The 22,408-nt window shown below is 40.5% G+C and overlaps 1 protein-coding gene across 6 annotated transcripts in view; it reads left to right on the forward strand.

Annotated features, from left to right (window-relative positions):
* The window catches only part of PHKB (phosphorylase kinase regulatory subunit beta), a 234,271-nt gene that overhangs the window by 98,832 nt on the left and 113,031 nt on the right, over positions 1 to 22,408 (forward strand). For all 6 annotated transcript variants that reach the window (XM_062177429.1, XM_062177424.1, XM_062177427.1 and 3 more), the window contains 3 exons: positions 8,210 to 8,273; positions 20,166 to 20,261; positions 21,945 to 22,142. In XM_062177429.1, coding sequence (XP_062033413.1) covers positions 8,210 to 8,273; positions 20,166 to 20,261; positions 21,945 to 22,142 — 358 coding nt within the window. The remainder of the gene's footprint in view (positions 1 to 8,209; positions 8,274 to 20,165; positions 20,262 to 21,944; positions 22,143 to 22,408) is intronic.

Below are 22,408 nucleotides of genomic sequence, written 5' to 3' on the forward strand. Positions count from 1 at the left end.
GCTTTAAATTACTTGGATTTTATTCCTTCCAGTCCTTGTAATTTCTCTCTAAAAATAATTGTACTTTGCCCTTGGCTTGAGTATACTAGCAGTACAACATGAATTGTCATTGAGTTTGTTTAATCTATGGAAGCATCAAGTACTTCCTTCACAGCAGGAAGCCTTCATTGGCAGTAACATGCTAGACAGCAGATTTGAGTCATTAAGTTAGTATCTTAAATCCATATTATTTGCTTGTGTTATAAAAAATCTGAGTAAAATTGGTCAGCATAGATTCTAATAAGGAGTAAAGCTTTTACCAAACAGTAAAAGAAAGGATGGATTTGATAATTAGTTACACTTAATTTCTCAGGGGCATTAGTTCCTCATCTTAAAAGTAGAGAGTTAACAAACATTAAGTACATGGGAAGTGAAAAAACTACAAAAAGTAATTGAAAGAAGATCTAAATGAATAGAACGACATACTGTGTTCAATGCAGTCTATGTAAAAATGAAAAGCTGATCCTGGCCGGCGCCGCGGCTCACTAGGCTAATCCTCTGCCTTGCGGCGCCGGCACACTGGGTTCTAGTCCCGGTCGGGGTGCCGGTTCTGTCCCGGCTGCCCCTCTTCCAGGCCAGCTCTCTGCTGTGGCCAGGGAGTGCAGTGGAGGATGGCTCAAAGTGCTTGGGCCCTGCACCCCATGGGAGACCAGGATAGGCACCTGGCTCCTGCCATCGGATCAGCGCGGTGCGCCGGCAGCAGCGGCCATTGGAGGGTGAACCAACGGCAAAGGAAGACCTTTGTCTCTCTCTCTCACTGTCCACTCTGCCTGTCAAAAAAAAAAAAAATTAAAAAAAAAAAAGCTCATCCTGAAATTGACATAAAAATTTGGGGGACTCACACTACTCAAAACAATAGAGTTAGAGTACTCACACTTTTTCAGTTTACTCAAACTTTCAAATTTTACTACTAAGCTACAATAATTGAGATACTGTGGCTTTGGCATAAGGATAGACATTGAGATCAATGAAATTAACAGCCCCCAAATAATTCATAATTCTCTGGTCAATTGATTTTGAGAAAGGCTCAAAGACAATTCAGTGGGAAAGAATTGTCTTTTAAACAGATATTGCTAGGGCAACTCGATTGCCTACATGCAAAGGAATGAATTTAGACTCTTACCTAACACCAGCTGCTTCATTGCCACTGTTAGAAAAGACTCGTTTCTCTGTTTGATGTGTGTAAGTGTCTGAGTTCCATGTGCATATCTCTCTGCCAGTACCGCAGACTTGATTTCTGTATTTACATGATGTCCTGAAATTTGAAAAAACTATTCTTCCTACTTTATTTTTTCTTTTCTGAAATTTTTAACTATTGTATTTGCTTTTGTAGTTTATTTTTGTAGTGTATCTTATTTTCCCTTTAATGTTTACGAGGCCTGTTGTGATAGCTCTTGTTTTATTCCTAATATTGGTCATTTGTATCATCTTATTTCTATGTCTGTCTTGCTGGAAGTTTGTCAGTTTTAATGATCTTTTCGAGAAACAGCTCTGTTTCATCATTTCTTTCTTTTTTTTACTATTTTGAATTTCATTGACTTCTGCTCATAATTCTTTTTGCTTTGGCTTATTTTGCTCTTTCTAGATTCTTAAAGGCTTAGTTATTTGATTTCAGATTTTTTTTCTAGTACATGTTTTCAGTTATAAAAAATTTCCCTCTCAGAACTATTTTAGCTATGGCACACACATTGTTTTAAAGATTTATTTTTAATTTGAAAGTCACAGTTACACAAGAGAGAGAAGGAGAGACAGAGAGAGAGAGGTCTTCTATGTGCTGATTCACTCCCCAGCTGGCTGCAATGGCTGGAGTTGCGCCAATCCAAAGTCAGGAGCTTCTTCTGGGTCTCCCACATGGGTGCAGGGACCCAAGTACCTGGGCCATCTTCTACTGCTTTCCCAGGCCATAGCAGAGAGCTGGATTAAAAGTGGAGCAGCCAGGGCCGCGGCTCAATAGGCTAATCCTCTGCCTGTGGTGCCGGCACACCGGGTTCTAGTCCCAGTCAGGGCGCCAGATTCTGTCCTGGTTGCCCCTCTTTCAGGCCAGCTCTCTGCTATGGCCTGGGAAGGCAGTGGAGGATGGCCCAAGTGCTTGGGCCCTGCACCCGCCCGCATGAGAGACCAGGAGAAGCACCTGGCTCCTGGCTTCGGATCAGCGTGGTGCGCCGGCCGCGGCAGCCATTGGAGGGTGAACCAACGGCAAATGGAAGACCTTTCTCTCTGTCTCTCTCTCACTGTCCACTCTGCCTGTCAAAAAAAAAAAAAAAAAAAGAGAAAGTGGAGCAGCCAGGACTCAAGCTGGCGCCCATATGGGATGCCGGAACTGCAGGTGGTGGCTGTACCCACTACGCCACAGTGCCAGCCTTGCCATACAAATTTTGATATTTTGATTTTCATGTTTATTCATTCAGTTCAAGTTTTTTTTTTTTTTAACTTGAAACTTCACCTTTGACCTGTGTGTTATATGTAGAAGTGTGTTGTTTCATGTACATACTTTGGGAGATTATCCTATTATCTGTTATTATTTGTGTTGTCATTATAATTTGATTTTTTTCTTGTGATCAGAACACAGAGTCTAAACTTCAGACCTGTCATGTTTTTGAGGTTAAATTGACTAGGATGTAGTTTATCTTGAAATATATTGGCATGCACTTAAAAAAAAAGTATATTCTTTTTTTTTTTTTTTAGATTTATTTATTTCTTTGAAAGTCAGAATTACACAGAGGAGAGGCAGAGGAAGAAAGAGAGAGAGGTCTTCTATCCACTGATTAACTCCTCAGATGGCTTCAATGGCCAGAGCTGTGCCAATCCAAAGCCAGGAGCCAGGAGCTTCTTCCAGGTCTCCTACCTGGGTGCAGGGGCCCAAGGACTTGAGCCATCTTCTACTGCTTTCCCAGGCCATAGCAGAGAGCTAGATCAGAAGTGGAGCAGTCAGGACTCAAACTGGTGCCCATATGAGTGCTGGCACTGCAGGCAGCAGCTTTACCTGCTGTGCCACAGCACTGGGCTCCCAAAAAGGTGTATTCTTATTATATCAGATGTTCTAAAAATATCAATTAGGGCAAGTTTGTTCTTGTTTTTCTGTATGTTGGATGTTCCACCAATTGTTTAGAGAGGAATGTTGAAGTTTCCTGATACAAGAGTAGTTTTGTGACTCTTAATGAAAAATGGAATGGGAGAGGGAATAGGAGGTGGAGTGGGGGTGGGAGGGCGGGGATGGGGGGGGGGAAGAACTGCTATATTCCTAAAAGTTGTATATATGAAATTGGCATTCATTAAATGAAAACCTTCTTAAAAAGACTAGTTTTGTCTGTCTCTCCTTTAAGTTCGGTCAGTTTTTTCCACATACTTTGCAGCTCTATTGTTTGGTATATACACAATTAGTATTGCTATATCTTTGGGTTTACCTTTTTAGCATTATATAATGTCAGTCTCTCTGTCTTTGGTAATTTCTATGCTCTGAACTCTATTCTTCATACAGTTACTCTTATTTTTAGATTAATGTCTGCATGATACATCTTTCCAATATTTTAATTTCCATCTACCTGTATTGTTATACTTGAAGTGAGTTTCTTATAAATAGTAGATGGCTGACTCATATTTTAACTCTGCCAACCTCTATTAATTGCTGTAGTTAGGTGTGTTACATTTCCTGTATTAATATACTTGGTCTGAAGTCTGCCATTTTTTTTTTCTTTTTCTGTGTTTTCTTTTTCCTTCCTTCCTCCATATACTAAATCATTTTCAGAATTCCATTTGACTTATCTACAATGCTTTTTAAAAGCTTGTTTATTTATTTTCATTTTGTGAAAAGCAAAGCAACAGAGAAAGAGACACAGGGAAAGAGAGAGAGATCTTTCATCTGTTGGTTTACTCCCCAAATTCTTACAACAGCCAAAGCTGGGCCAGACTGAAGTCAGGAGCCCAGAACTCTATCCAGGTCTCCTGCATGGGAGGCAAGGTTTCAAGCACTTGAGCCATCATTTGCTGCCTCGTGGGGTACATTAGCAGGAAACTGGACTGGAGGCAGAGGAGCTGGAACTCGCCACAGACACTCCAATATGGAATGGTGGTGCTCCACATACTGGCTTAACATCTGGCCCTCTATAATGATTATGAGTGTATCTTTTTCATAGCTTTTTAGTGATTGCTCTACATCTTATATTAAATATACAAGAAGTCCTCATAAAACTCACAGAAATACATATTATGAAAAAAATTATGTGTGACTTTCAAAATGTTTTCTGCCAGAATTTGATCACCTTTTAATTCCATTTTCCATGAAGCTTTTGAAATATCCTCTTATTTAACACCTCAGTGTACTGATGTCAATATTTTTCGAGTACTAGTTGAGGAAATAATGGCTGTCTTAGGTCTTACTATCCTTACCCATTTATAATTATTATATTTCCTCCATATACATTTAGAATCATATCAGACTACTCTAGAGAAGAAAAGACTATTGTATTTACACATGTTTTTGCTTACCATCTTCCTTCCTTCTCCTTTTTTTTTTTTTTTTTTTGATGTACTAGCATTTATGAGAATTCTTTCCTCCTTTACCTTTTAAAAATTATCATTCTGTTTAGCTGGTATTTTAGGTTAGGTCTGTTAGTGTAAAATCTCTTCTTTCTCCTTCATTTCAAACTGTCTTGCTTTCCCCTTTAAAAATTTATTTATTTATTTATTTCTGTATGTATGTGTGTATGTATGTGTGTGTGTTTACTTATTTGAGGGGCAAAATGACCAAGAGAGGAAGAGTCAGAGACAGAGACAGAGGGAGATCGAGAGAGAGAGATCTTGCATCCACTGGTTCACTCATTTAATTCCTGCAAAAACCTTTGCTGCGCTAGGCTGAAGCCAGGGGCCAGGCATTTCACGCAGATCTCTCATGTGGGTGGCAGGGACTCAAGTACTTAGGGCATCATCTGTTACCTCCTGGGTGTATTAGCCTGAAGCTGGATCAGAAGCAGAAGCGGGACTCAACCGCAGGCACCCCAACACAGGACGTCCATGTGCCAAATAGAAGGTTACCCTTCTGTGCCTGCTCCTCTTTCCCCCTTTTTTCCTAATGAATATATTTACTGATAAAAGCTTCTGAGTTGGTAGTTCTTTTCTTTCATTTCTTAGAAGCTCTTGTGCCACATCCTCTAGCCTTCATAGTCTCTCATAAGCAATCAAAACTGTCATTTTATCCTTTGCCCCCACCCCCAGCTGTCTTGTCTGGCTGCTTTCCAGATTTTTTTTGTTCTTAGTTTTCACAAGTCATGCTGTGTCTTAGCATAGATATTTTTGGCCGTCTTCTCTTGGAGTTTAATTCAGCTTTTTGAATCTACAGCTTTATGGTTCTTAGGAATTCGGATTTTTTCTGCTAAGCACTTTTTGATCCTGCCCTCTTAATCTCTCTTTAGTAGCTCTGATGGCATGAGTGTTGGATCTTCTGTTATAGTCTCGTAGTTCCCTGAGGCTCTGTTCATTTTTCTCAAGTATGTTTTCTCTTTGTTCAGATTAGATGATTGCAAACATTCTGTCTTCTAATTTAGTTATTCTTTTTTCCATCCCCTTTTATTCTGCTATTGAGTTTGCCCATCGAGCTTTTTTTTTTTTTTCCCCATTTACTATATTTTTCATTACTAAAATACTGGATGGGACATTGTATATTTCTAATGAGTTTTTTATGTTTTTACTTGTTTTTCACTCATTTCAAGCTTATTGAAGTATTCATAATTGCTTAATGAAGCATTTTTATCAATAGCTGCTCTAAATCTTTGTGAGATCATTCTAACATCTCTGTCTTCTTACAGTTAGTAACTGTTGATTCTCCTTTTTCATTTGATTTGAGATTTTATTGGTTCTAGAGATAAATGATTTTTTGAGATTATTTATTTATTTGAAGGGAAGAGGGACACAGAGAGAAAGTGAGAGCAAGAGCAAGAGCGAGAGAGATTCTTCCATCTGCTGATTTACTCTACAAATGGCAGATGGTTGGGCTGGGCCAGGCAAAGCTAGGTGCCTGGAACTCCATCTGGGTCTTCCACATGGATGGCAGGGCCCAAGTACTTGGGCCATCCTTCTGTTACTTTCACAGGCATATTATCAAGGAGTTGGATCAGAATCAGAGCAAGTGGGACTCAGCTGATATTCTGAGATGGGATGCTGCCACCAATTCACAACACCAGCCTCAGTATGAGTGATTTTTGATTGAGTAGTGGAAATTTTGAGTATTCTAAGACCCTGGAGTTTTTTTCAACTTTATGTTTTAACTATTTGTTTTTCACACTGTACCATCAAGAGAAAGTAGGGACACAAACCATATCACTGTCAGGTTGGGATAGTAAGAACAAGTTTTTTGTTGAAATCCAAGATGGAGGTACCTCAGTACTGCTGGATCTGGAAGGAGTGTCCAGCTCCCTATTGGCCCTCAACTGATAAGAATGCATCATTACTGGTTCGCATTGGCTTCCATGTATGTGACAGGAGGAAAGACACCTTTCCACAGGGCCTTCTGTGATACCATCCTTGTGCAAGGCAGAGGTTCACTTCATCACTGCTGGGTGGGGGTAAAAGTGGAGGCTCTCCACGTAGTCTCAACTGAGGTGAAAGATGTTCTTAACATTCATCTTGGGCAGTCAAGGATGTCATCCTTTTTCTTGTCTGAAATCACCATGGCTGCTGTGGAGAGGAGGAGCGATTTGAGCATAATGCCTCACAATAGACCCATGCCTGTAGAAGTCGGTGGGCTAGGATCCAGTTTCTCCTCGGTGGTTGTCATCTAACAGTTTTCTGTTTTACTAAGCTGCCCTTTCCTCAGTCTTTTGGTTAGAGAAACCAGACTTTTACTGAGGCTTTTCTGTGCTGCTGCTGGTATTTCCTAGTTGTTTGCCTCTTCATGTTTAAGTGTGGTATATAGGGCAAGAGGGAAACCTAGGGAATTTATGACAGTGTTATTCCATATCCTTCTTTGTCTTTCTGAGCCATCTTATGTATGTTTTCTATAAAATGTACAAGATTTTTTTGGTTGTACTTGGTGAGAAAAATTTGCTTAGTGCATCTTCCCATTCATGTATTTTTAAAGTAAGTGTCTGACCTATTTACTATCCTGAAATAAAAGTAATGTTTGCCTGAGAACAGCTCATGTAAACTACTATAGAAAATGTAGGTCATGATGACATAAATAGCTTAGAAGAATGGTTCTGAAATTTAATGTGCAATTAAACATCTGACAAGCTTTTTATTGCCCATTGTTGGGCCCTACTCTGAGAGGAATGAGAACTGGGGTTTCTCACAAGTTCTAGGTAATGCTGCTGCCTCTGCTGGTGCTCTGGGGACCCTTTTATATTCACTGCTTTAAAGAGGTGCAGATTTGATGACATATCATTAATTTTAAATGATATTGATGATGTATGCAATTGTTTTGAGTAAAACTTTAAAAATGCAATAAGTAAAATAAATAGCATACTGATCAAAAGGACTTAAAGGGAGGTATTTGTGAAATGACAGTGTTGTATTATTAATGAAGTGGATGTTCCCGTTTTCCAGCAGTTTTGTATGTGGCATTTGAGAGGCCAGAAGAGTAGGCCGCTAAGGGAAATGGCCCTCATTTTCTAAAAGAGAGAAAAATATAGCAGCAAATGAGAGGAAAGCTCATCAGTTACTCTGTGAGCATGGAGTAATGACTATTTCATTGGGTCCTAGAAAGAGAATATTTGAATGTGTACATTAAACCAGTAGGATAAGTGTAACATGTGCAAAATCTTTTTTAAGGCTCAGAGTTGACATCAAAAGCTCTGTTACATTGATCTAAACTAATGATGCTCAACCTGGTAATTACCACACATATCATCATAATACACCTTCCTCTAAAGTTCATCTTTTTTTGGTTGAGCTGGTGAATAGAAATGATACTGGAATTAAAACTGCTTCCATCAATAGGATGACCATTAGTTTAGATCAAGGTGAACCTAGAATTATTTTTCCCAGATGATCATTAACTATAAAAAAGAAAAATTAAAATAGTGAAATGTCAGAATGAGGTCTCTTGGACATTATTCTTCTTATGGAAGTTGTTATAAGTGTTAATAAAGAAACTTGCTTGTGAATATTCATCAAGTAATGGTTCCTATTTTATAGCCTGATATTTCACAGTAATAAAGTATTTCCTTTTCTACTCTAGCTCTGTTGGCTTAGCAAAAGCAGCTTTGGAAGCTATTAATGGATTCAACCTCTTTGGCAATCAGGTAAGAAATAAAGCTTTGGTTATTTGAAATATATGTTTAATTAATTTAGCCATTCATTTAAAAAGTAATTTCCAGGGTAGGTGTTGTGGCACTTCAGCTTCAGGGACTGCATGGTCACCCACACCCCATATCAGAGTGCCTGGAACCGGGTCCTGCCTCTGCTTCCCATCCAGCTTCCTGCTAACCTGGGTCTCTGCTGCTCGCGCAAGAGACAGATGGAGTTCCTAGTTCTTGGCTTTGGCCTGGCCCAGCCCTGGCTGTTGTGGGCATTTGGGGAGTGAACCAAGGTATGGACGATCTCTCTCCCTGTGCTTCTTGCTGTGTCATTCTGCCTTTCAAATAAATAAAAACAAATAAATATACTTTCAAATAAAAGTTAGTTTTATATAATCAGAGAATGTTTGAAATTTATGTAGCAGCTCATGCTTGAACAAGCTTTCCTTTGAGAATGATTTGCCAGTTAAATTTAATTTTTTAGGTAAAAATCATTATTTTGAAAAAAAAAAGACTTATAGTGTGCTGATTTATTTTTAGTAATTTTTCCCTCTAGGCTCCTATACATTTCTTAGGAGTTTCACATTTTTAAGTATTACTGGCATTATATACCATATCTTTGGCCATTGGAGCCGTCTGGGCTTGCAAGCCCCGCTGAGGACCTGGAGGTTGGGCAGCAGTTCCTCCACCCCAGCGCCAGGTGCCTCTGGCCCCCTTGGTGGCGTGGCGTGGGAGCCACGCTGAAGTAGCCCTGTTGAGCCCGGGTTCTTCAAAGCAGCGTGCTGCGCACCCTGCCCCGCACAACCCCGGGCCTCTGCAGTTTCATAAGCAGACCCCATTGCCAACTCTGCCTCAGCCCGCCCGGCCCTTCAACAAGCGGTGCCTTCCAACCCTGGACCAAATTTTCTTAGAACCTATAACAAGAATATAGCCATTACTAGAGGTGGAGACACTTAGAAGTTGTTCTTAATCAGAGTGAAATTTGCACTTCAGAGTCAGCCTCACTGCTCAGAACTCCCATTGCCTGGTTCTCCACGTTCCTCCCGGATGAAGGAGGATCAGCCCACCTTTACTCTCTGACAAGCTGGAATAACACATGAGCGTTGTTTGGGCTAGGCCACCGGCTGCAATGCAGGGCATCCCATATGAGTGCCAGTTCGCGTCCTGGCTGTTCCTCTTCTGATCCAGTTCTCTGGTGTGACCTGGGAAAGCAGTGGAAGATGGCCCAAGTGCTTGGGACCAGCCTGTGCTGTTGTGGTCATCCAGCGAGTAAGCCAGCAGATGGAAGACCTCCAACTCTCTCTTTCTTTCTCTCTCTGCCTCTCTGTAACTCTGCCTTTCCAATAAATAAATAAATCTTTAAAAAAAAAAGACTATGAAGACAAAATTCAGGAGGAACTTGAGGAAGTCCTCAAAACCAAACAGCAGAACAATGTGAATCTTTTGGGAAATTCACACATGATCAGATTATGCCGACAAGCTGCCCGTCCTGAAGCTTTTTTGCCCATCTGGGTACTGGGTTTGACCTCACAACATGGCTACTGTGTGCTTTTTACAACTAGTTTGGTATCACATTTCAGCTCCAGCTTCACATCCTGAGAACACCTCAATGTTTTCTGCAGGTCCATTTTATATAACTTGAAAGACCTAAAACTTTCTGGTTGCCACAGCATATCTTTTTTCTGCTCACCCAATAAACAGCTGTGCCCTACTGTGATAGATTTTCTAAACAAAGAATACCTGGAGCAGCAGTTTAGCATAAATATTCCTTCACTGGTACTCAACAGATGGGAGTTTCCCCAAGCACAATTCTGTAAGAAGTGTGTGTGAGAGTATGTGTATATGTGTGTGTATTTTAAGGTATTATTTGTATTGTGCAAACTTTTTTAATTTGGGAGATTCTGGCTGTGAATTTCATGTATGACAATTATGGTTAAAAACGTTGGCTTAGGCCGGCACCACGGCTCACTAGGCTAATCCTCTGCCTGCAGCACTGGCACCCCAGGTTCTAGTCCTGGTCGGGGCACCAGATTCTGTCCCGGTTGCTCCTCTTCCAGGCCAGCTCTCTTCTGTGACCCAGGAAGGCAGTGGAGGATGGCCCAAGTTCTTGGGCCCTGCACCCGCATGGGAAACCAGGAGGAAGCACCTGGCTCCTGGCTTCGGATCAGCGCAGCACGCCAGCCATAGCAGCCATTTGGGGGGTGAACGAATGGAAGGAAGACCTTTCTCTCTGTCACTCTCTCTCACTGTCTAACTCTGCCTGTCAAAAAAAAAAAAAAAAAAAAAAAAAAAAACCATTGGCTTGGTCTGCAGAAGATCATTAATGTTTTGTGACCATGTAAGTTGTAACAGTGGATTATTTTATGTGTAGGTATTATTGTTAAACACAAGGGACTGTTTCCAGCCACAGAATATGAATCACAGTTTAGGGTGGACATTAGACGTGATTGTGATGGCAGAGTGCTGATCAGCAGTGCTAAATCTATAGATGCATAGTGAGAAATTAGAACAGGAGATGAGCCCTTAACACAGGGACTATGCTACCCATGTTAGAAGTACTTTGACTCCAAGCCCTAAAATACCAAATGATGTTGGCACTCACCTCATTCACACAATCAAAATGCTCCCTGGACAATGTCCCTCTAAAGGGAAAGGCCCTCCCTGGAGCAGGAGCATAACATGGGTGAGCATGAGGCAGGGCGAGGCCCCAGCAGCACTGCTACTTGGGAGGAGCCACTTCAGCTTTGCTATCAGTTCCTAAAGGCAGAATTTGGCTCCTTGGATCAGGTTCCCCCAGATTCTTAGGAGGTGTCCATGTTCAACTGCTTGAGCTGTGTTTGGCAGCCCCCTGCCTGACGTTGCTGACTGGCTGTTCTTCACCTTGTTTCCAAGGCTGAGGAACAGAGAGTAGCGTCTGTTTTGAGTGGCGTCTGCTTTGAGGAGGTGGAAATTAAGTATACATTTAGTTTTTGCTGTGAGTTTTCAGGACCACATTTTACAAAATGGCTTGTTTTCATAATTGTTTCTGGAAAGGAAAGTTCTATTAAAATTGTTTTAATTTGAATATAGAATAGTTTTGTTTAATTAGGGCTTATTTTGAAAAATTATTGAGTTGAATTCAAATGTATGCCAGTAATTCCAAACTAAAGTCATATTCAGAGACAGTTGTTCTGATCAGATGGCTTATAGAAATTTTTGAAATGTTCTTATTCAAAGATCCTCTTATTAATGAATGTCTTTGACTTAAATATAACCACGAACTGCAACCTTATTCTTTGTGTGTTTTCATTATATAGTGTTAACAAGCTTAGTTGCGAGGCCAGCGCCATGGCTCACTTGGTTAATCCTCCGCCTGCAGCGCCACATCCCTTATGTGTGCCAGTTCTAGTCCTGGTTGCTCCTCTTCCAGTCCAGCTCTCTGCTGTGGCCTGGGAAGGCAGTGGAGGATGGCCCAAGTGCTTGGGCCCCATACACCCACATGGGAGACCAGGAGGAAGCACCTGGCTCCTGTCTTCAGATCAGCGCAGCGCCAGCCTTAGCGGACATTTGGGGAGTGAACCAGTGGGAGGAAGACCTTTCTCTCTGTCTTTCTCTCACTGTCTATAACTCTATCTGTACAAAAAAAAAAAAAAAAAAAAGCTTAGTTGCAAACAAATAACATACTTAAGCTATTAAAAATATATACCATGTGTTTTTATGTCAGTTTTTTTTTTTTTTTTTTTTGACAGGCGGAGTGGACAGTGAGAGAGAGAGACAGAGAGAAAGGTCTTCCTTTGCCATTGGTTCACCCTCCAATGGCCGCCACGGTTGGCACGCTGCGGCCGGCGCACCACGCTGATCCGATGGCAGGAGCCAGGTGCTTCTCCTGGTCTCCCATGGGGTGCAGGGCCCAAGGACCTGGGCCATCCTCCACTGCACTCCCTGGCCACAGCAGAGAGCTGGCCTGGAAGGGGGCAACCGGGACAGAATCCGGTGCCCCGACCGGGACTAGAACCCGGTGTGCCGGCGCCGCAAGGCGGAGGATTAGCCTAGTGAGCCACGGCGCCGGCCTTATGTCAGTCTTTATGTTGGTTATAGTTAACCTATATCGCTATATATCTCATGCAGAGGAAAATTTGTATAAAATATACACCCATAGAATTGGATGATTTGATCTTAGTTTCACCCTCAACTGGCTATAATCAGATGTCTAAAATCTCACTTTCTCAGGGGATAAAAAGAAACCCTGAAAGTCTAATCAACTGACCGTGGATTGAATTGTCAATGGAAGCGAATAAAATGTAGAAGCTACCACTCTGAATAAAAAAGTAGCTCGATTTTCTTTAGCAGTTTTTGTAAGGATTCTCATGATGGCAGGCACAATGCGATTTCCAGCTAATATTGTAATTAACTCTAAGCTGTTGAAATGCTCAGTTGATGAAGGTACATTTTAGGAAGTTACACAGAGGTGCCAAAAAGAGACACAGTTTTTGTTAAGGCCGTTAAAATATTATGTATCTCAGGTCTTTAATTTAATTACTTTCAGCTTGCAGTGTGAGGATACAACCCTTTCTTCCCTTGCCTACATATCCAAACTCGTCTCTTTGCATCCCCAACTTTGGCAGATGGCCCCTGGGTATATTCAGGGTATGAGGAATGATGATAAAGAAGATTGGAAAGAGGAAAATAGTACCTCATTCTCAATCTGGGTGACTCTGGGTCACCCATTTCTTATGCAGATTGATTGATAGGTAGGTAGGTAGGTAGGTAGGAGGATAGATAGATAGATAGATAGATAGATACTGCATTAACCAGTGGCATTTTATGAGAAGTCAGGAGACAGGATCACTTTAAGCTCTTTACTCCAACCAGTGAGTTCTGTGATTTTGATCCATTATTTACCTAATTTTTAGTTTCCTCATATAATAGATACTGATAATTGGATCTGATGATAATTTCATGTTAATAAAAGCTTATTGGCCGGCGCCATGGCTCACTTGGCTAATCCTCTGCCTGCACTGCCGGCACCCCGGGTTCTAGTGCCGGTTGCTCCTCTTCCATTCCAGCTCTCTGCTGTGTCCCTGCAGGGCAGCGGAGGATGGCCCAAGTGCTTGGGTCCCTGCACCCACGTGGGAGACCTGGAGGAAGTACCTGGCTCCTGGCTTCAGATCGACGTAGTGCTGGCCATAGCGGCCATTAGGGGAGTGAACCAATGGAAGGAATACCTTTCTCTCTGTCTCTCTCTCACTGTCTATAACTCTACCTGTCAAAAAAAAAAAAAAAAGTCAACTTATTTAGCAGAGTCATTGCAAAAATTTATAAATGTTATATCTTACTGTGATTATTAATGAAGTACTGGTAATACTAAAGATGAGAAATGAAGAGATTGGACTGAAAGCACTTTAGACATAGAGAGTAGTTCAAGGAGACTGAGAAGAATCATAGCTAATCCAGAGGTGATGTAGCAGAAATCTGGAAGATAATAGGTCTTGTTAGGCTGCCTTCTATTCCATAACAAATAGTGAACTCAGTGAAGTTGAGTGTCAGGGTTGGCTGTTACCCGGCAGTGTCCAGCTATTTTTACAATATATCATCTCCTTTCAAGTACCTGGGTCTTAGTGTATGTTGCTTTCATATCTGTATGCATCCTCTTCACTGCATATATGGCCTCATACATAAAAGCAAGGTTTTTTTTTTTTTTTTTTGACAGGCAGAGTGGACAGTGAGAGAGACAGAGAAAGGTCTTCCTTTTTGCCGCTGGTTCACCCTCCAATGGCTGCTGCAGCTGGCGCACCGTGCTGATCCGAAGCCAGGAGCCAGGTGCTTCTCCTGGTCTCCCATGCGGGTGCAGGACCCAAGGACTTGGGCCATCCTCCACTGCCTTCCCGGGCCATAGCAGAGAGCTGGCCTGGAAGAGGGGCAACCGGGATAGAATCCGGCGCCCCAACCAGGACTAGAGCCTGGTGTGCCGGCGCCGCAAGGCGGAGGATTAGCCTGTTGAGCCACGGCGCGGGCCAAAAGCAAGGTTCTTGTACAAGTCTACCTATCTGCTGGTCCCAGGAAGCTTTCGTACATTGCTCAGCTGTAACTCTAAACCATTGAATAGCTTTGCTGTGCATTCAGATCCTATGTTATAAATGTACTACCAGTATTATTCCTCAGCTAGTTTCTCGGTCTGTAATCTTGGAATCATTTGAAGAATTTAAAAAGCAGTATTGACTCTTGGGCTCTATCTACCCCTAGGGATTCTGATTTAACTAGGTTTTGGGGGATGCCTTGGCATTGAGATTTCTCAGAACTCTCCAGGAATTCTAATGTGCAGCCAAGGATGAGAACTGCTGCTCTAAGCAGTTAGTTTTTTACCCTTGTTATGATCATGTCCATTTTCAGTGGAATTTGATAGCAAATGTTTACAGAATTCACCATCCCTTGATTATTTCAAATAGAGATAATTCCTTAAGCCACATGAATATTACATTTTACAAGTAGAGTTTCTCCCATTTCACAGGATAGTATAAGTATCAGTGTCCTTGTTTTATAAATTCCCTTTTATCTTTTTTCTGATGTGCAGAATTGAAGAAAATTTAACATTCCTACCTCTACAGCAGTTCAATTAATAAAGTGCCAGCTAAACAGTAGCAAATTTAATAGTGGTTGTGATCTTTTCATTGTTTAATCATTTTATTTTGTCATTCCATGTACTTAAAAGTGTTGTGATTTTATTAAAAGTCAGTAGCTAGGATAAAAACTTACATAAAAAAGGGTTCTTAATTGAAGGAATTCCCAAAGAAACCACCTCAAAACTTGGGAGAATTCAGATCATGTGTGTATTTAGTTAGTTCTAGATTGTTGGGTGCAGTGTTTGGGAACTTGATCCTGTGTTTTTAAGTAAATCAATTTAGAGCTTTACAAGAGCTTGCCCATGGGCGGCAACTCAAAAGAGTCATAGAACTTTGGAGACCAAAGGTTTCTTTCTCTAAAAATGCATCAGAGAGTTGAGGCAGCTCCTCTGTCTTTTTTTTTTTTTTCTTTCTTTTAACATTCGTTTTCCATATTATTCAAGAAAATAAACATCCTTTAAATCTTCACTTCAAACTATTTTCAGAAATCATTATTTGGGGTATTGTCCAAGAATTAAGTGTGATAAAATGGCCTTTTAGTGATTGGTTTACCATGAAGACTGATTTAGAGCAGAATCACATTTAGAAACATAAAAACATACTCGTGTGACCTTCAATATGGGAATCATGTATTTCATTATGGTCTCAAATATATTCTATATAAATATACTGACAAATATGTTTATGCACTTAAATAACATTTGATCATATTTTAATAATAGTATTTAAAGCAAATTTATCAAATATCATACACATAGTAAGCAACAATTCTATAATTTCTGGATTTGAGTCTCAGCTGTGCTCTTCTGAAACTCTGAAAATTAATGCTGAGGTTCATTTTTCTCTGTTGTTTGATAATTCTTTTATGAGTATGTGAGTAGGATCTCTCTGGTAATGGCCTGGGAACGCAGTAGAAGATGGCCCAAGTGCTTGGGCCCCTGCATCAGCATGGGAGACCCAGAAAAGAAGCTCCTGGATTCAGATCGGCACAACTCCAGACGTTGCAGCCTTTTGGAGAGTGAACCAGCAGATGGGAGACCTTTCTCTCTGTCTCTCTCTCTCACTGTCCACTCTGCCTGTCCAAAAAAAAAAAAAAATCAAGAAGAGAAAGAAGAGAAAGACCCAGACAATCCTACAAATCATTTCAATTTTCACTTAGACTATTGAGATCAGTGGTTATAGATGATACATTTTACCTTAGAGACCAACACAGAAGTGTTTTTTCTGGACTTGGGAATTGACGGAAGGAATAGTCAGTGAAGTACTTCACCATCATTAGCATTCAAATCAACATGACACTGGTCAAGCAGAATAATCTTCTAGTGCTTTATCTATGGCAAAAACAATTACAGAAACCCAGCTGGGGAGAAAACTTTGAGCTGTCAGTCTTAAAATATGTTCTTTAAGTGGAGTGAGGATATTATAGCAGAGTTGTGATGATTTTAAGCAATGGTAGAAGAAAATAAAATATCCAAAGTTAATCAGATTCTCTGAAGTGACATATACATGTAAAACATCCTTTCATACTCCTGTCTTTAATTGGAGAAATCAAGATACTGACAAATGAGCTGATGCCAAAATCTAAAAGGTGATGACTAGAGAGATTGCTCATGCTATGCAAAGTGTTCAAAGCAGTACAGACATCTAACTTGCTTTGAAATTTGCAGGCCTAAAATTAATGTGGCTGGTGATTTAAAGTAGGTGATAATTAACTCCATGTGTGAACTCTCCTTGCCGATTTTTCAAAAGACTTGCTTCTGAATGGACGGTAGTTGCCCATCACCTGGATAGTGTTACTGTTCTGGAAATGTGGACAATAATGCCTAGGCTATGGTGTATTTTTCTAAGAGAATAGCAAATAACAAAGTTAGCTAGCCTTTGCCTTCAGTGTTAAAATATGCTAACATTCTGAGTTTATTTTTCTCATTGGGCATGTCTCCTAGAGGCTGGCAGAGGAAAACTGAGGCCTTAATCACTTGATGAAATTAGATAAATAAGCGATTTATGTGTAGCTAGAAAATAGAAGCTGGCAGTTTACATTAATCAGATAACAGCAAGAATTGCCAAATTTGCCATTTTACTTCATTATTTATACATTACCCTACACAGATTGTATCTCTTAAGAATTCAGTTCTAGGCTGACAGTTTGGCATGCAATTAACTTTATTAATTATCGGCCTAAGGATAAATTATAGCTCATATTAATTTGTGTATTTATGGGCTTCTAATGTATGTATATACCCATTTATTTTCCTGCTATTTTGTTCCAACCATCCTGTTTGCTTCTGTTTCCTCCAAAATTCAGATTCTAACTTTGTCTCTCACCTTCTCCATAAAGTGCCCAAATTTCCTGGGGATGTACTATAGTTATGATTCCATCTAAACCATGTGGTGCTTAGTCATGTATTGCCGTGTATGGTCTTTCTGTTTCTTTAATAAATGTCTTGTTCAAGATTGTGTGTCACCAGGGTCAACTCCTTGAGTGCATAGGCCGTGTCTGACCTTGTTTGTTTTCCTCCAAGCAGAGTGCATGGTATTCTGCCCCAGGCAGCTGCTGCATGAAGCTTTGTTTAAAGAGTAGGGAGGCTGGGACTCTCAAATGACACAAAGGAGAGTTTAGCATCAATCTGGCCGTTGAGAGACAGCCTCACTCCTTCCCCGTTCATTTATTAATTCACTTGTGGGAGTTAAAAAAAAGATTTTTTAAAAAAGTGATGTTCTGAATTAGAAATCCTATTTTATAAGCTAATAATACTCATGTGTGAATTTGGGATAATGAGGAAAATATCCATCTGGTAAGTCTGATGTTTGGATCTAAGATCTGCTGCTACTGAAATTTGAAGTTTCAGTCTAGGTGACTGATTGATTTGAGATATTTTAGTTTCAGTGTGAAATTGGGATGGCATTAGAAAGTAATAGTGAAGCAACGTGAAATTTATGGTATTTTTCTTCTTTTCTGCATATATTTCTCTGGTTATTTTTATAATGGAAGCAGTCTTTGTATTCCCATCTCAGTCTGTGTTTTTGAATACTTAGGTCTTCAGTAAAAGGAAGCCACGTTTACCTAGAATTATGCTGTTGAATGTGAAATCCACTAATACCTAAATGCTCATTACCCTGGTTGGCAGACCCACTGACATTTTCTCTTTTTTAAAAAATCTTTTCTTAAAGATTTATTTATGTATTTGAAAGACAGAGTTACATAGAGAGAAGGAGAGACAGAGAAGGAGTGAGGTCCTCCATCCCCTGGTTTACTCTGCACGTGGCCGTATCAGCCAAGTCTGGGCCAGGCTGAAGTCAGGAGCCAGTAACTCCATTCAGGTCTCCTACATGGATGGTAGGGACCCAAGTAGTTGGACCATCCTGCTTTGCTTTCCCAAGCCATTTGGACATGGAGCATCCAGGGCTCTAACCGGCACTCATATGGATGCTAGCATTGCAGGCAGGGGCCTAACCCACTATGCTAAAATATCCACCCCAACATTTTCTCTTACACCTGTGTTTCTACTCAAGTTTTTGTTTGTTTGTTTTTTCCACGTGGGAAGTTTTATAACCTAGTGATTAAAGCATGAACTTCTGTATAGGAAACTTGATTTTAAACCTCTGCTATGTGTTGTATCCTTTTCAGTAAAGTAGAAGATTAATAATATATACATATGGGGAATGGGGCCGGCGCTGTGGTGTAGTGGGTAAAGCCAACCTCTGCAGTGCCAGCATCCCATATAGGCTCCAGTTTGAGTCCTGGCTGCTCTACTTCTGATCCAGCTCCCTGCTATGGCCTGGGAAAGCAGTACAGGATGGCCCAAGTGCGTGGACCCCTGTACCCCCATGGGAGACCTCAAAGAAACTCCTGGCTCCTGGCTTTGGATTGGCTCAGCTCCAGTTGTTGCGACTATTTAGGGAGTGAATCAGAGGATGGAAGACTCTTCCCCCTCCCTGTCCCGTTGCTCTGTCTCTCTGTAACTCTGCCTTTCTTTTCCTTTTTAAAAAAGATTTATTTATTTACTTTGAAAGAGTTACACAGACAGAAAAGGAGAGGCAGAGAGAGAGAGAGAGAGAGGGAGAGAATGAGAGAGAGAGAGAGAGAGGTCTTCCATCCGGGGGAGAGAGAGAGAGAGAGAGGTCTTCCATCTGCTGGTTCACTCCCCAGTTGGCCTCAGTAGCCGGAGTTGTGCCGATCCGAAGCCAGGAGACCAGAACCTCCTCTGAGTCTCCCATGTGGATGCAGGGGCCCAAGGACATGGGCCATTGTCTATGGCTTTCCCAGGCCATAGCAGAGAACTGGATCAGAAGTGGAGCAGCTGGGACTTGAACTGGCACCCATATGGGATGCTAGCACTGAAGGCAGCGGCTTTACCCACTATGCCACAGCACCGGGCCCATGTAACTCTGCCTTTCAATAATAAATAAATAATTCTTTAAAAAAATAATATCTACATATGGGGATTAAAGAAGCCATGTGAAGCATAAAGCACAGTTTCTGACACACAGTGCATTAATATTTGAGATACTCGTCTCTTCATATTTAAGTCAAGTATTTGTTTTACATCCAGAGTCCTAGATTATTTTTAAATGTTTTTAGTTTGATCATACAGTAAACATTCTTTATAAGGGATGTGCAACTCAGTTTATGAGTCTGAATTAGTTCTTGCTTTCTTCCTTGTCATGTTAGGTAAACTATTTGCACTAAAATAATTATCATTAATTATTTATCTTATAATTAACAAATTTTGATTCATAAGAAAACCAAGAGGCTGGCGCCGTGGCTCACTAGACTAATCCTCTGCCTGCAGTGCCGGCACCCCGGGTTCTAGTCCCGGTTGGGGTGCCAGTTCTGTCCCGGTTCCTCCTCTTCCAGTCCAGCTCTCTGCTGTGGCCCGGGAAGGCAGTGCAGGATGGCCCAAGTGCTTGGGCCCTGCACTCGCATGGGAGACCAGGAGGAAGCACCTGGCTCCTGGCTTCAGATCAGTGCAGCGCGCTGGCTGTAGTTGCCATTTGGGGGGTGAACCAATGGGAGGAAGACCTTTCTCTCTGTCTCTCTCTCACTGTCTAACTCTGTCTATGAAAAAAAAAAAAAGAAAACCAAGAAAAATGGAAGAAATGTTAAGAGTAGCCTTTTGTGGTTATAAAATTAATGCATAATGAAAGATATTTGAGAAATACTAGAAGTATAAAACAATTATGTTCTGTGATCCTGTGCTCAAATGCAGACACTTAATATTTTTGTGAGATTCTCAGTTAAAAATGCAAAATTTTCAATAAGTCCTTTTTTTCTTAGGAATTTTTTTTTTCTTTGCAGGGCTGTTCTTGGTCAGTGATATTTGTGGATCTGGATGCTCACAATCGCAACAGACAAACTTTGTGCTCACTGTTACCCAGAGAATCAAGATCTCATGTGAGTTGTTTTTGTTATAAACTAATATGAACTATCATTTATGATTTTTGTGCAGTTTTACTTTATTTTGGAAGAGCATACTATAGAAAACTATGGAAGTCATCCACATGAGACAAGAAGATGTGATGGATATCACCCCTTGCTCCTTGGCCTTTGGAGATCTTACTCAGGCAGTGAACAATTTTGGACAAAGCTGTTTTGTCCTTTGAGCTTTTTCTAGAACAATAGAAAAACCGATATTTCTCTTTTGGAAGATAGCAGCATCTACCAGCGTAAATCATTTTTTGTCATGATACATTAGAAAACATTTTTATTTTGGATAAAATTTTTTTCTTTTTTTTTTAAACTTTTATTTAATGAATATAAATTTCCAAAGTACAGCTTAAGGATTACAATGGCTTCCCCCCCCAATAACTTCCCTCCCACCCACAACCCTCCCCTTTTCTGCTCCCTCTCCCCTTCCATTCACATCAAGATTCATTTTCAATTCTCTTTATATACAGAGGATCGGTTTAGCATATATTAAGTAAAGATTTCAACAGTTTGCACCCACATAGAAACACAAAGTGAAAAATACTGTTTGAGTACTAGTTCTAACATTAAATCACAATGTACAGCACATTAAGGACAGAGATCCTACATGAGGAGTAAATGCACAGTGACTCCTGTTGTTGACTTAACAAATTGACACTCTTGTTTATGGCATCAGTAATCACCCTAGGCTCTTGTCATGAATTGCCAAGGCTATGGAAGCCTTTTGAGTTCACTGACTCTGATCATATTTGGACAAGGTCACAGTCAAAGTGGAAGTTCTCTCCTCCCTTCAGAAAAAGGTACCTCCTTCTTTGATGACCCGTTCTTTCCACTGGGATCTCACTCGCAGAGATCTTTCAAGGACAAAATATTTTTCTTGCCCTTGTTTGATTTCTCTCAATTGAATTACTCATTTTCTTTGTCTGATGATCTTTATTTATAATATGTGATTTCAGATTTTTCTTGAAATTATTTTAGTTCTATTCTTAGAAAACACCCCAAATGAGAAAATTTAATTATTTTTAAGTTACTGTATTTTTTATGTAAAGCACGATCATGATAGAAAAAAGCCATAAATGAGCAAATATTAATAATATTCATTCATTCTACACTCAGATATAATTTCAGGGAAACTTCTTTTACATGTTTTTATATACATATATAATCTTTTTATTTTACAAAGCTAGAACTGTGTTTTTTATTATGATTGGTGTCTTAGTTCTGTGAGTGGACATGTTTCTAGGTCAATAAATAGATTTCTACAATACAAATTTTCATGCCTGTTAATTCACTTGCCTATTTTTTGGACATTAAGGTTATTTTCTCCTTTTTGCTATTATAAGTAAATTGAATGACAGACCAAGTCGGTATGACTATTAGTGTTAACTTTTTCCATACTGGTTTGATTACTTTAGAATTTGAACCCAGTGTTGAGCCCTGAAAATACTCTTTATCAATAAATAAAGATTTGTTTCCTTTACAAGGTTCACTGAAGCTTGCCATGGAAGCTTCTGTCACTCCCTTGGAGCAGAGCAAGCTCACTGTCAGTTGCATAACCTTTTTGACTTTCCATCTCTGTAATGCTCCTTGGGCTGTGTTTTGAGAGTAGCCCTGTAGAGTCTTACGTTCTCTTTTCCTTACTGCCCCCAGAACACAGATGCTGCCCTGCTCCCTTGTATCAGTTATCCTGCATTTGCCCTGGATGATGATGTTCTATATAACCAAACACTTGATAAAGTTATTAGAAAATTAAAAGGAAAATATGGATTTAAACGTTTCTTGAGAGATGGGTATAGAACTTCACTGGAGGATCCCAAAAGACGCTACTACAAACCAGCTGAAATTAAGGTATTAAAAAAATATCCTATGGGGTTAGCATTTAGCTTTATGTTTGGGACACTGGTTAAGACACTGTCACCCACATCAGAGTGCTTAGTGCTTGGGTCTGACGCTGCTCCAGCTCCTGACTCCAACTTCCTGCTAATACAGACCCTGGAAGCTACTAGTGATGGCTCAGACAACTGGATTCCTGCCACTCATGTGGGAGACCTGGATTGTGCCCAGCTGTTGTGGACATTTGGGGAGTAAGCTAGCAGATAGGTGTCGTCTCTTTC

The sequence above is a fragment of the Lepus europaeus genome, chromosome 19 (genome assembly GCF_033115175.1).
Source record: "Lepus europaeus isolate LE1 chromosome 19, mLepTim1.pri, whole genome shotgun sequence".
NCBI lineage: Eukaryota > Metazoa > Chordata > Mammalia > Lagomorpha > Leporidae > Lepus > Lepus europaeus.